The sequence below is a fragment of the Orussus abietinus genome, unplaced genomic scaffold (genome assembly GCF_000612105.2).
Source record: "Orussus abietinus isolate OABI.00-Male unplaced genomic scaffold, Oabi_2.0 scaffold1, whole genome shotgun sequence".
Lineage (NCBI taxonomy): Eukaryota > Metazoa > Arthropoda > Insecta > Hymenoptera > Orussidae > Orussus > Orussus abietinus.
The window spans coordinates 2818787-2834240 of record NW_019396017.1 but is presented as its reverse complement, the minus strand read 5'-3'; the positions used below and the strand labels follow the sequence as shown (position 1 = coordinate 2834240).

The 15454-nt window shown below is 45.4% G+C and overlaps 2 protein-coding genes across 2 annotated transcripts; both read left to right on the top strand.

Moving 5' to 3' along the window:
- Window positions 1-1158: 1158 nt before the first annotated feature.
- Window positions 1159-4611, top strand: LOC105697882 (collagen alpha-1(III) chain). The gene has a single exon (XM_023434735.1). It carries the CDS (start codon window positions 1821-1823, stop codon window positions 4518-4520), a length of 2700 nt encoding a protein of 899 aa, XP_023290503.1. The 5' UTR covers window positions 1159-1820; the 3' UTR covers window positions 4521-4611.
- Window positions 4612-10053: 5442 nt separating this feature from the next.
- LOC105698151 lies at window positions 10054-13641 on the top strand. Its single transcript, XM_012422151.2, has 4 exons — window positions 10054-10412; window positions 11875-12033; window positions 12114-12367; window positions 12450-13641. The coding sequence occupies exons 1-4, from the start codon at window positions 10391-10393 to the stop codon at window positions 13221-13223; spliced, it is 1209 nt and encodes a 402-aa protein (XP_012277574.1). The 5' UTR covers window positions 10054-10390; the 3' UTR covers window positions 13224-13641.
- Window positions 13642-15454: the final 1813 nt, after the last annotated feature.

Sequence of the window (15454 nt, the reverse complement as noted above, 5' to 3'; positions counted from 1 at the left end):
CTTCACGTAATTCTTCTCGCCGCTGCAGCGAGAGCAGAACCGGTAAGTAGCATCGCCTTTCATGGGGATTCCGAGATTCCTCTCAGGTGAGAAATCGAGATGCATCCTAAAAAGTCCTAAACGGTAGATCTGCACTTTCAGCTGCGGAAGAAATTCATTTCCCTTCCCCATGAAAATTCATCTCACTGGGAAAAAGTAGTCGCGAAATAAGCACGAGCATATCGGTAAACCACTCAGTCCCTAAACATTGCGAGTCCTCCCCCAATATCGAAACATGTACATTCAATATAAATATATATCCAATATTGCAGAAGCCTCATATGAAAATACCCCGTACCTCCCCATTTAAGTTCTACATTGTGGAGATATCGAATTCAATATTTACCGGAACGCGAGATATATCATGCGAATATTTTATTGGTAGATAATCGATATACCCTGATAAAAAAAAAAACATTTCATGAAACCAAAGAAATATTTTTTTAACTCGGGGAATAATTATCTGGCTCAAGTAAGCTGGAATAAATTAGCCGCAAGATTTATTCAGAATTGTGACAATTTTGTCGAGTCAAATGTACTTGGATGTGAGGAATTATTTCTTTGGTTCCTTGAATTATTTTTCCAAGTGCACTAAGTATTGCTTTGCATCTCGTGTACTCTTATTATCGCCTTTTTTTTTTAAATGATCAAGAAGTGTTCGCGCGATTTGTCGGGAATAATCCGGGCATCTTGCGTCCGGCTTGCATGAAAGTTGCACAACGCGTACGCGACCGTAATACGGGTTTAGCAAAGCGCCTCCGCGGATGCACCACGTGAGGCAACATTTGCCCGAGATGTGCAACATTATCGCAGGACGATGCACTTTCCACCGGCGGCGCACCGTCTGCGTCAATGAAATATTGAGCGCGCAATTCCTTGAAAGCCGTCCTAGCCATGCGAGTATTTTTTATTTAACCGGTGCTTATACTGACTATTATTACGAGCATTAATTTTTTATCCCACGGCATCTTCCTGAAAACTCGAAAGGACTCATCCATGAAACTCGAGGTACACATTCGCCAATAAAACAATTAAGGTGGCATGAAAGGGTCATTCTATAAAAATAAAAACGCTAAAAGATAAATATACATTTTTAAACGTTCATTAATTAGTGGTTTTTCCTTTCAGCAGCAGGGGTTCGAGTACGCTGGTTTTCAGGACACGTACTCTTCCGGGTATGTAGGGGAGGTACCTCCTTTACCACAGGATGTTCCTAATGGATTTGGGGACCAGAGTGCAGGTGAGTCGGTGAGACATTTCGAGTGTTAGCGGTTATGGATGTGTGCTCCAAATTTTAGGCTTCCTGGATAAGGAGGTGTCGGGTAATATCAATGGAAATGGGTGGCAGGATGCGGTTTCGGGAGAGCCGGGAAGGGATTACCCGAATCTGGACAGGATCCCGGAAACCTCCTTCACCTGTGCTGATAAGATACCTGGAGGATACTACGCCGATGTCGAAACGGGATGTCAGGTTAGTCCCTGAATTTTCGACTTCTCATGGTCCACTTTCCTAAAAAAAAAAAAAAAAAAAAAAGAGAGCAAAACATTATACCAATCCCAATGAGTTTAATAAAATCCACACCTTCCGCAAGTGCAATCTCACGAAGTAAAAAATTCCTTCGCGTATCCACGTACCGAATCTCCAATTTTTGTGGAGAACGCACGATTCATTTCCCTCTCTAAAAAAAAAAAGAAAGAAAATTTGATATCAATTTTAATTGTTTAAAAAAAAAAATTAGGTCTTCCACGTGTGCAACACCGGAGGTGTGAAGAGCTCGTTCATGTGCCCAGGGGGCAGCATTTTCAACCAGAAGCACTTCGTCTGCGACTGGTGGTACGAATTCATCTGCGACGAGGCACCATCCCTATATTCCCTGATCAAGTCGAAAAAGGAAGTTGAACAACCCAGTGAAAACGAGGAAGGGTACCATTTCCCAGGGAACAAGGACGAAATCCCCAGGACGAGGTACCAAGGCAATTCCGCGCACGAAGGGAACGACTTGTCCCTAGCAGGCACAGGAGAAGGCAGTGCAGATTTCTCAGACTCCGAGAAAATTATAAACCATCCCCAAACGATTGCAAAAAGACCTCAGGTCGAAAATCAGGTGTCCGAAAACGGCCTACAATTATTTAAGCGGAACGATCGATCCGAGGATCGCCGATCATCGAGCAATGATCATCGGGGGCCTCGAAGAGGTCCTCAAAACGGGATCAAGGACCGCCCTAATCCCAACTATCTTCCCCCTCAATTAAACGGTGATAATCCAGCCGTTAAATCCGCAAGCTCAAACGGCAACGAAGCTTTCGAGTCCGCAGTTAGTCGAGCAGGGAGTCCTGGGAACGGCAATTTCCAGGATGGCAGCGCCGAGGCGAACCGCAAAAGGGACAAACCCGGAAGAAGGACGGGTCCGCAACTGGCGGACTATTTGCCACCAAGAGACGAGAAGACGGTTTTCGATACTCCCAGAGGATTCTCGGCGAGTCCCGACGAAGTTCCCGAGCAGAGTTCAAAGCCTGGGAATTATCCGGAAGAGCTGCCTCGAAAGGAAAGTGCCGCCAACGAGGGATTTGGGCAGAAAGAAGTGGCGCAAAACGAGGGTGGCTATGGTGGGCAGGATCAGGTGCAGCATCCTGGTCCATTTGGAGGTCCTGGGCACACCCGAGATCAGGGTTCACCTCGAAATCTTGCGTCTTCCAGATCTTCGTTCCCACCTGGGAATCAATATTTGGGACCCGGTCCCAATGGTTCTGATAAAACCCAGACAGGATCATCATCAGTTCCAAGCGTTCCATCAGCAGCTCCTTCAGGATTTGGAAATCGATACTTGAGTCCCAAGGCTCTCAGGGAGGGTGTTCATCGATTTACACTTGCAGGAGGAAACGCTGGTGGGCAGGATCAGGTGCAGCATCCGAATTCATTTGGAGGTCCTGGACAAACTTCTGATCTGAGGGGTTTATCTCGGAACGGTGGATCTTCCAGATCTTCGTTTCGACCTGGGAACCATTATCTGGGACCGAATGGATCTGATAAAACTCAGGCAGGATCATCATCGGTTCCATCAACGTCCTCTTCAGGACCTGAAAATCGATACTTGAGTCCTGCAGGTCTCGGGGAAGGTGCAAATGGGTTTGGACCTCAATCTGGGGTTAATCCTGGTGGGCATCCTGAAAATCAAGGCGATCAGAGGATTTTTGATGATGGATTTGGAGGAAAGAAGGATGAAAGCTCTTCTGGGAGTGAAGAGGAGGAAGGGGTAGGTCGGAAATCTTTGCCAAAGCCAGGGTCTGATTACCTAGAGCCCACCTTGGAGGATGATAGAGGGTTTGGAACTGGTCAGGAAGGAGTCGGTGATGGTCACCGTGGTGAAGACGATTATTCGCGTTTTCTCAGCGGGTTTAGGCCCCCGGAACCGAGGAATTATGTTCCTCCCAGGTTTGAGGGATCTACTCCTGGTGGAGATTCAAGGAGACCACCAAGTGCACCTGACAGGACGTATTTAACTCCAGAGGGAAGGGAGGGTATCAGACCTGTAGATTTCCCCAGAAGATCGGAACACGGATTTCCTGGCCCCAACAGAGAACTTCCTGGCTCCAATGCGATCGCTGGTACCCTGGCTCCTGATTTGGTCCTGGGACCGACAACCACCTTGAGTCCTGAAAATTTTGGAAAGTCAGGTAACGACGATAGACAGGATTTTATATACCCACCTTTGACGGTTCCTGATCCAGGTTCGCCTCCGACGGAAAGGAACGATCAGCTGATCAGACCTGGTCCTGTTACCTCTAGACCTGTCCTAGGTCAAGGCAGGACGAACATACCTGCGAAAGTGCCTTCCACTTCGAAATCACCAATTCAAGTTCCTCGTATCAACACCTTTTATAGTACTGCATCAAGTTTAAATTCAGGACAGGGTCCCTCACCTGGGGGACGAAGGACTAATTTTTCAAACAGCCCATTCAACGAAGGACGAAGAACGGAAGGGAATCCTCGAAATTATCTTCCACCTAATTCCTCTGGAAGTAGAAGTACTTTTAGGATGGGACAATCAAGTGGTACTTTCGGGAGAGACGAAAATTACCCGAATTTCAAGTCTAAAGTTGGAAATCGTCCTAAAGGATTTTCTGTAAATGATTCTGTTAACAAGGGAAAAGGAAGAGGGAGTCCTTTTGGACATTTAGCACCGGCTTCAGGAGCTGAAAATACTCGATCGAGAGGGACCTCTGGGAATAATGAAAACTACCCGAATTTGAATATTAATAAGGTTACCGGAAATACTAACGATGCGCATTCTGTAAAGGATAAGAATAGAGTCGGCCAGGATGAGGTCCTGCGACTTCCTGGAAGTAGAACAATAGTGACAAACATAAATGATCTGTATTTTCCGCTTCTGACATCCGAAGACGATGGGGCAGGATCTCGTCAGGGTCCTCTTCAGGTTGTTAATAGGCCGGCTCAACGGAGGTATCTCCCAGTATTGTAAATAGTTCCTGAAAGGAATAATCGACAGCTTTAATAATGCCATAAGCCAGTATACTCATAGTATTTAACAACGAATGTTAATAAAAAAATATGTAATACTTGAACTTTACCTGATCTGCAAAATCGAAGTATTAAAAATTCGCCGATAATGCTCGATTTATTTACTTAACGTGTACCTAATCTTAAGTAACATATTTAATGCAGACATTAAACAAATTGTACCCTCCTCACGAGTTTTATATTACATTAGTTAATCCGAATACGAGGTGAGAAAATTTATTATCAACGACTATGTAAATATAAAAGTCATTTTAATGACTGCACCCTGAATTCCGGTGTAGCGCCTGCAGAATGGCAATTTCCTTTCACAGGAGCACGGATCGTTGCCGACAATTACGGGTATGCATAATTCCACATAACGCAATTTTTGAAAAATAAATAGAATACCCTGATAAAAAAATCGATAAGCAATAAAAGGGTCACATTTTCTAAATAAGAATTATTAAATGCACCATGCTTGCGAGTAATCAAAAGAACTGGCGCGGAAAGGAGACATCGTTACGACGTTCTAAAACCGCCGAGGAAAAGAAGAGAAATAAGACAAAAAGGAGAAAGAGGATAAATAAAATCGCATTAAGAGAGTACTCGAGAAAATTGCAGTTAGCCACTATCCGCCGCCATTTCCGGAATGGGTCGAGATTCGCGTATCCTGGGAAAGGTTAATAATTAATTAATTGCCCAAGTTAATTATCCCGAATTACTATCGTAATTGGAGCGGCGCGAAATGACGTAGCGTCAGCACTGCGGTATGAGTTCCAAATTGGATAAGTACGGCACTGCTCGATACAGTGTCGGTAATTCGAGAAATACATGGAATTTCACCGACTCGAATGGCAATAATTGGTAATCAATGCGAGTCGAACCGTAACCCTCCACCTTGCACTCGCAAACGCATTCACTTCGATCCAATTAACCGATAATGAAATTAATTCATACCGACGTTCTTCCAGAAATATTTCTCTACAGATTATTGGGCCCACTTCGTAAGAAGTCTTAGCAAAATCTCAAGAATTTTTCCTAATCCAATTCTTGCCGATATCGAACATTTCAAGGCTGATTGGCGGGGCCTAATTACACAGAGGTTCACCGGAGAAACTTAATGCAAAGCACTTTCGCCCCGGCAATTTTCGCACCTTGTATTGCATCTTCGAGAAGATGCGATAACTGAACTGCATCCGGGAGTTTCGCAACCTCCTCCAGTGGAAGTAATACCAAGATTACGTATCGGTACTCGTAAATCGAGCACTTTCCTTGGACTTTTCGCAGTGCCGTACGTTTATCGAAATTTTTACTCGCGAATAAAAAAGAAATTAAACCCTATCGTCGAGATTTTCTCAGGCGGACCGAGGGAAATTAATGACCAGCGAATCGTAAGCTAGGTATCAGAGCTAGTTCCATTTTGCTCCATATTCCTGGATCCTCCGAAAATGAGATATCTCCTGGATAATCCGGTTCCCACGGGACGAGCAATCTACCGAGGTGAGATTCCCGAGGATCCAGGACCATCCCGTTTTTTTCTCAGGATCCTTGAGACCCGTTGGAGTGCAATCAGCAGCAATATCCAGGAAATTATGCGGACGTCGGGTCGAGCTGCCAAGCCTGCTCGTCTGCCGGTCTCTGGAAAGTCTTCCTTCTGTCCCAACGACACCCTCTTCAGCAACTGGTCCACGAGCAGCGGGACCAAATTGGCTGCTCCCAGGTTCCCAGCTTCCACTCCATCAGCGAGGTCCTTGCGAAAGCGATGGAACGGACAGATAGGTGTCTGGGAGATCGGCCAACTTCAGCCCATCCTCAAGAATCGAGACCCTTTCCTCCACCGCTGAAAAAGATTCGATATTTTCAACACCGTCCACTACAAATGTTTACCAAAAATAGAATTATCCTCGATTTTTGGTATCGACAAAAAATTACCACTCCTGTAATCGGATGAATAATTAATATTAATTCATAAATCGATTTTCAGCCCATCCTCAAGAATCGAGACCCTTTCCTCCACCGCTGAAAAAGATTCGATTTTTTCAACACCGTCCATTACAAATGTATACCAAAACTAGAATTATCCTCGATTTTTGGTATCGACAAAAAATTACCACTCCTGTAATCGGATGAATAATTAATATTAATTCATAAATCGATTTTCAACCCACCCTCAAGAATCGAGACCCTTTCCTCCACCGTTGAAAAAGATTCGATATTTTCAACACCGTCCACTACAAATGGATACCAAAACTAGAATTATCCTCGATTTTTGGCATCGACAAAAAATTAGCACTGCTGTAACCGGATGAATAATTAATATTAATTCATAAATCGATTTTCAGCCCATATTCAGGAATCGAGACCCTCTCCTCCACCGTTGAAAAAAATTCGATATTTTCAACACTATAGACTACAACTGCATACCAAAACTAGAATTACCCCCGATTTTTGGCATCGACAAAAAATTAGCACTCGTCCAATCGGATGAATAATTAAAAATAATTAATAAATCCCCAGGACTTAGTTTCAATTCTAACGCTCCCCATAGCCACGCCTCGATTTCTCTATTAATTTCTTACTTAATCCTCCTCAGATAAAGATAAATTTATTTTTCAAAATTTCTATTGTCTCTGCAAATTTCCCTTCGGTATTCTTAACGCATGTTTTTTTAAGAGAGACAGGTTTAGTTTGCAATATTATCAATATTAATTGATCGATCCTTTGAAACTGCGTATGACGCGCAGAAAATCCTGCGATCTCGCGATTCGTCCCTGGTCGGGAAATCGCACAATTATGATGACAACGTGTTTCGCTTTGCATTTTTCAATATGCAGATACCGACACGTGTGTTGGTGCAATTATCATAACTCAGGTGCGAGGAGGATTGTTAAGTGACTTGCGTGCCTCGTTGGCGCCGCAGTTTATGGACTGGTTGGATTGCTTTTTTACACCTCGAGTGATTTACGCAATCCCTGAAGAGCCGCGTTATTCAAATTCCTTGCATTTTGGAATACCTAATCCCATTTGCGATCGATTTGCTCCAGAAATCTCGGAACTCGCCGAAGGCAATCTCAGCCTTTTCCCGAGGTCCTCCGTCTTTGGAAAGCAGAATTATCGGAACAATGCACGTGGAATTAGTCGCGGTTATATTCGTCCTCGGTACGTCAGCTTCATGAACGATTACGTCGAATTACCGAGCATTACTCGAAGCCTCGAGGTGGAGTTGCATTTTTGCCCTCGTTACCCTGCTAACCGCAGCTTTTCCTATTTCTTTCAATATTTTCCTGTCAAACCGCCGTTAACCCATTTTTTAACCGATCGATCGAATGGTTATTAAAATTCCATCTTCATCTCGTTCAATCGTAATTCCGCGAGACTGACGTCAGAATTTCTTGCACTGTCCATTAAGTGTGCGTAAAAGTTTCGTCGCCATTTTGCACGTAACAAGAAATGATTCTCTCTTTTTTCTTTTTTTATTTTTAATTTAAGGCAACGTCACGCAATCCTTTTTTCCCTCGATCGAGGGATGCAGTTTCTGTTGCAACTGGGGACGTTTGACAGGAGGTCGATCCACGTGCAACAATACTCCACGGAATTAGTATAGACAGGCTCCTAATCATTCGTTGCCACATAGCGCATCAACGAGATGAGATTAGATCGCGCTTGGATCCGCGAGATCGAGCGATCCGGTTGGATCCTCTCGGATATCTTGGATACACGATGAGGATGATTTGATAGATCGTAAATTGCTATTCCGCAAATTGGTGAAGATCCCGAGGATCTTTGCATAGACGGGTACGTGGGTACGTTGTCATTGCGAAATTACGCTACGTGACTACTCCGGATTGATGTGTCTCAGCCTCCTCAAGAATAATGAATGGGGCAAGTGTAATGCGACGAATATTAATTAGCCCTCAGTTAATGCACGTTTTACTGTCCCACGAAGGCCGATCAGAAGCGATTTACTAATCGCTCGGATGCTGACAAAGAGCCTTTGTCATTCTGAGATGAAGGCCTGTATCGGCAAATTTAGATCAATCCAAGGTCTCGATCGGCACTTCCGGCGTGCCCGATTTCTCAGGAATTTTCCAAGAATTTCCCACATGACACATGCAATTGGATTTTTCAGGCGAGCTGCATCTCTCTCCGGTGCAAAGTCCCTATGCACTCGGGACGTACGGAAGTGTCATCAAGATCCACCGAACTATTAATTAATATTTTCTTCCCGATCGATGATTTGTATTTTTTCCACAATATTAATCGGTTTCCTTGAGTCAATTATATCGACTCGAGGTCGGCTGTGCCGATAGTTGCGTAAAAATCGCAATCGTTGATAGTGAAACCATCAACGAGTGACATAGGGTCGCGCTGTGTCGAAATCCATTACTCGGTGCATACACTGATGCACATGCTGACGCCCCCACCATAAAATGACGCACGAGCCATGTGTCGTGCTTATAAACAATTCATTTTTCCCCGTCTATAATTAATGATCAGCCAATCGAGTTGCATCGATCGAGAGTCTTCGGTGTGCACATGCACCGGGTATGTGAATTTAGCGATGATCGAGTAACAATTGCATCCTGACTGCACCCGAAAGCCTCAAGAGGGAAGCCGAACAAAAGAAAGATGCACATTTTCCTCAGCATTTCGAAATCATTAATCGGCGTCGGAGCTTGATATTCGTTTTCCTTTGAAAAAGAAAAAAATAGAAAAAGAAAAAGAAACTCACACGTGGAGACTGCACACGACGCGCGTGATTATCGCGCGTGGTTCAAAGATAACGCACTGCTATCATTTCCACGGCGCGAAGGTGAAGTGCACGCAAGGTAAATTATCGACTTCCTGGGAGAAGAAAAAAAGTAAGAAACGCGGATTTTCTATGACGGTGCTTTTCCGCGGTGGCGAAGGTCGCGTCGGAAAGGAGTTTCGCTCTCAATTGCATAATTTCGGCGTATGGATAAAAAATATTCTATAATCTGGATGGGGAGATAAGAGATACCAGTATCTGGGATTTCATAATATCAACAAGCACTGACCGACACGTCGCGATAGACTTTAAGCTCTCCCTCCATTTTGAAAATACTCCTCCTCTCCACCTGCATAATCGGTGCTCGACCGATGCACTGGCAATGCAACGAGAAAAGAATTGAAAAAAAAATGAGAAAAAAAATCAAAACATTAATATCCCCGCCGTATTTTATATTAATTAACGGCACATGATTAGGCCACGTAAGGGCACATGCGCGTATGTGCATTACTACCCTTAGGAGATGCAGTTGCACTGCATGATGCAGGATCCAAAGTGCACCGCGAGTCCCTGGAAACGAAGGTCGACACGCGAGGATTGTCAGACGACGTCGAAGAAAAACCCGGAAACCGAAATAGGGGATCATTAGATAGGAGGATACTCGAGCGATAACTGATGCAGTTTTGCGGTGTTACGTCACGGTTTTCCGAGTGCAGGATGCATTTATCAGCGCGGCGCGTGCGGCGCGTCGACAAACGGCGGCCTTGCGTGCTCTTCCTGTAGAGGTGGATTTCCTTGGTGGGAAGTCGGGGAATCGTCTAGGGTCTACTAGTAGGACTCGGCTCGGATGCGGAAAAAGGAAAAGGAGCCCGAGAAAAGGAGGAAAAGCTAGACAGATCGGGCATCGGTGCATCGGCGTTGTCATACTCCGAAGAGCGGCCTCACGCGGGCTTCGTCTAGCGGCCGTTCCGCGGCTTTGGCGGCTGGCGCATTTATCTAGCCCCTTGAATTGCACTTAACATCGCAATCGCATAGTTATCGGAATAGTTCGTTGCTGGCCTAGTCCTAGTGCGGTGCGGAAAATGGAGCAGCGAACCGTGTCAGGTACGAGGGCCCGAGCCCTGATTTTCGCACCCGGGAAATTCGACTTTTCGACCCCGGAAGCGGAACCACCGGGTTCGACGGATCCGTTTCCTCGACGTTAATGCACCCGACTACGGTTTACATGCATCTGGTTTCCGCAAATTGGACGCGGAATCGCGTCTTCCCGCGAAGGGTCCTCTCGGTGCAGCTTTCCCGAGTGGCTTGATGACTTGTGCGTCCATCGGTGTCATTGCGGTGGTATCTTCCTTTTTGCATCTTTTTTCTTAAATTTTCTTTTTTTTTCGACATATCTCATGATATCAGGTGTCCACTCCGGTCCTGGTAAAAAATTGAAAAACCTCATTTTAATGAGATATCAGGTGGGGCGTGTGGTAGTTAACGTGGTTTCACGCGACAATGGAATTATCATCAATGGGAAACAATTTTAGTCGTTCCAAATGATCGTTTTATTAATTAATTAATCCGGGTATATCGTGCGACCAATGGGTTGTCATTTCGGATATTTCATTGTTACCGGTTATCATCCTCATGTTCCGAATTTTCTGGACACATCCCGCGAGATGTCGGCTCCGGTTCACTGGAAAATTAAGAAACATCATTAAAACTTGACGTCATACTCGACATAGGGTAGACAAGCATGATTGCAAGATATAGAATTTTTAAGGGGTAACAAAGCCGAGGGGCAACGCTTTCGGCCGTACTAAATGATTCTTTACTACCTGCACTTTTGTGCATTTTTGTATGCACCGACTAACACTGCGCCCAGCAATATTGCTGGGACGTTAGTTTGCCCAACGCCGCTGCAAGTGGCCGCTTTACCTCTTTTCCCTTTTAGTTCGGTTCACTTTACGAGGTTGTTCGAGAATTTTGGAGCTAAGCCATTTGTTTTGAGGGCACCGAAGTCGATGCGACGCGCAGATGACGTGATTTGAAGAAGCCCACCGCGGCGGGTTTTTGTAAAATTGTCGGTAAAATTTTGGGAAGCAGTTCACTTCATATATTTTTTTTTCTCTCTTGCGCTTTCCATTGCCATTCCTCGTTACTCTAGGATTTCGCTGCAACGACACGTGGTAAGTATCAACACGAGGCGACGTAGAGCGAGCATATCTGTGCGGAGACCTTGATTCACGCCTGCAGTGTGTCAGTGGGTATTACGGCCATTGCTAACATAATGCCGCCGTACATACTCGCGAGTACATGTGTCGGGTACATGTGCGCGTCCAGACGTAATGCGGACTTATTGTTCCTACGGTTTACGTGCTCCATTCATGTCCGTTACCGTCGATTATCGAGACACGGCGCGATCGATTGACCATTCATCATAAACTATGACGCGTCAGCGGAGGGTCGAGCCGCGGGGCCGAAAATTCCGGCTCGATTATTAATTACGATATAATTAACTGCGATGCGATGATCGATTATCACCCCTCGTCCTTTCTTCTACCTCGGGGTAAAATTGCAGAAATCGTGGAACAGTTTGAGCCCCTTCTGAGGGTCTTCGAGAAGGACCCCAAGCTGACGATAGTGCATGCTGAAGAGGAGGCCGGGACCAAGTGCGGAGACAACTACTTGTCGATAGTCGTCAGGTCGAAGATAGTCGGCAGACGAGGAGACGGCTCGCGTAAGTGTTCCTGAAAGGAAAGAAAGTGAAATGACAACCTGGCCCACTTTTCTGAATTTTTCTCTTAATTATTTCCATAGCTTATAACAAGACGTTCGTGTCGAAGCGTTACCCGTTTCACCGGAAGATCGCCGAGTACATCCGAAATGCGGACTTCTTCCACAACGAGGCGTACGCCTACAAGGAGCTGCTTCCTCTTCTGGGTCCAGTTGGTCCAGCGTGCATCTATGCAGGTCCAGAGGCCATCATCATGGAGGACCTGAAGTTGGCTGGCTACGAGGTCTGCGACCGGATGGATCTGCTGGACATGAACCACTGCGTTTCCGTTCTCCAGGTACCACCGAGGGGAATTCCTTCCTGAAGATGAGCAACGGGTTAAGAAGTCATTTTCACTCGGTTCAATTAATTCCTCTTAGACTCTCGCCTCGTTCCACGCCAAGTCGTACGCGCTTAAGCTGAAGGACCGACCAGGGTTCCTGAAGTTGGTCTCCCACCTGAAGGAGGCGGTTTTCCCCAGAGATGAGAAGCCAGCGATTGGGCAAGCTGTAGAGGCCAGCTTGCACCATGCGATTTTACAGCTGGAGTCCATAAAGCCCAGGACGAAGGATGTCGAAAAGGCGATCGAGGCCGTGGGGGGTCTCAGAGGGAAGACCGTGGACATCATGAAGGATGCCCTCTTCTCGCCGGAGGGCCAATTCCATGTCCTGGTCCATGGGGATCCCTGGAACAATAATTTACTATTTAAGCACGACCAGGCCGGCAGGGTGGTAGACGTCAAGCTGGTGGACTTCCAGGTGATGAGACACGTCTCGATCGCCACGGATTTCCACTATTTCGTGAACTCGAGTGCCAAGTCCTCCATCATCGACGACCACTACGAGGACCTCGTCGAGACGTATTATAGGTCCTTCGTGGGCCACCTCAGGAAGCTCAACCTCCCCGAAGAGAACATCAGGGACCTCACCCTGGACCTCTTCAAGGCCGAGCTCAAGAAATATGCCGATTTCGGGATTCTTAGCGGATTTCTCCTGGTCAATGCCGTCCTCGCCGAGGACGAGGACGTCATCGATCTCGACTCGCTGTCTGCGCAAGAATTACAGGAACTCAGCGCCCGACCTATTCCAGCTCGCCCGAGGAAGGCCGAAAGAGTTATGTGCGTTACCTCGCATTATTTACGCACGTACTGTTAGGTGTTAATTATCACTAGACGCGAAACAATCCTTGCGACACCCTAAGAGAAACGAAAAAAGGAAACCAAAGTCGGGGGAAATTTCCAAACGCAACTACCTGCACATCCGGCCTTACTTTTTATCCGTCAAGAGTCCCACGGTAATCCTTGATTTTTTATTTTTTAATTCAATACGAATGGGACGCGAATTGGAAATTCACGTTTTACAATCCCTCTTCTATGTCCGTGTTTGACATTACACTTGTAATCCTGTGCACAAAAAAGTTATATATATATTTTTTTTTTCTAACATGCAAGCCAAAAATACCAAACTGTTACATAATTCCGACTGTAAATACACGTTTGTAAATAATACATTGTTAACCGATGGCCGCGAGATAGGCTCTCGAGAATATTAAAAATATGGTTGTACTGTTATATGGGAGGCGGATAATTATTGTTTCCCGTTCATTTACATAGCTGTGAGTATATCTGCAGTAGAATTGTGAGAATTATTTAATATCCAGGTTGTTTAATAATTAAACGACTTATTTTTCTAGGATCAAACGAGGTCGTATCAGAGTTTTCGATCCTTCGATCAACTTATACGAGAGTTCTCGCTCACGGTTAAGTTATCCAGAGTTTTGCAATAATTGCGAGTACAAGTGCACAGAGTCTTGAGAGAAGCCCAGGAACCCTTCGCAAACTTATCGAGCCAAGTTTTGCGGCAAGTTTTGCGCACCGACACGAGCAATACCTCCGTGAAGAGCTTTTGCAGGTGAAGAGGTTCGTACTTGAAATTATATTTGAAATGGTAAACCTAAGAGTGAACATTTGTTCCTAGGTCATACCCATAATGCATTTTCAAAATGACAATTCGTTTACAATCCTGGTTAAAGAGATAAATGCCGCAAAATATCTATCCGCAATTCATATCCATTGTACATTTGCATTACTAGTGCCGGTACCCATGAAAGTAGTGAAATTAAAAAAAAATCCAAAATGATGGGAAGTTAATTTCCCAACGAAAGAAATGAGTCGGGCAACTTCATGATCATCGGTCTCATTTGACTGGTTCATCCAGCAGGATATTAAAAATTAAATATGACATGATTGAAGGCAAAGTCCGTGCAACTCAGCATCCCCCGATCCGTAGGATAATCACGATCCTTGCCCTTGAGGCTGCAGCTGCAGCTGCAGTGGCAGAGTGCCAGGTAGGCGGCAGAAATTCCGTGGTTTTTGCATCTCAGAAATACGCACTGTTTCCGCCGAAGATAAATACGCTTGTAAATTAAATCCCCTCCAGTGTCTAACTCGTGGAGGGGCGAGCTGAGAGAAGGGACCTAGAAGAGGAAGGTGGGAGAGTTCCTCTCGGTACATAAACGTTCCCACAACCTCGACACTGTGCACACTCGGTTGGGAAACCGAGACTCGTCGAAGCCCCTCGGGCTCTCGGTCTGTTTATTAAGAAAGTACAGCCAAGGAACCAGCCGGCAGATTAATTAAGTAATAATTCCCCCCGACTTCGTCCACCGAAGTCCGCCGTCGCGTTTGCCCCTCGCCCTGGAATTTAAATGAAATGCAATGAAATGGAATGAAATGCAATGAAGTAGGTAACTTGGAAGAAGGCCAACACGCAGGGACAAACGATAAAATATTGCAGGGTAATTATAATTTGTATGAATTTTTTTTTTGTTTTTAAGAAACGCTACTGGAGTTCAGCTCAATTCTAGGTCGGACGATTGTTGCAGTAAATAATTGTACAAGGGCACTGCAACAATCTAGACCATGAGCATGTAGATACAGATTGAGTTCCTCCTCGATTAGGTGATAACAATTTCGAGTGGCTGTTACATGACTCCGAGGTACCGATTTTAAGTAGAGGTAGGTGCAGTTCGACTGCACTTAGTTGTTTAATCGCGAAACACCGGGAAAGCTATCGGGCTCGTTCCCTGGATTTCCCCGGGACCGCGGACTGTCACGTAAGTCGATAATCGAGGACATTTAGGATGTAACAGCCTCGGAGGAGCGATAGCATTGGGGAATCGATTTCAAGTAACGGCGCGAACTCGCGTACCCCGATAATTGAAAGCCCCATTTAAGAGTCGACAGGATGATATCCATTATTCCCCTGGATTTTTGCATCCAGAGCAGAAGAGTAAAAGAAGTACATACCACCGAAGCCCTCGACTCCTCGACATATACCAATCTCCAGCAGCGATGCGTTTAAAATTAACAAAAGGAAACGTCAAA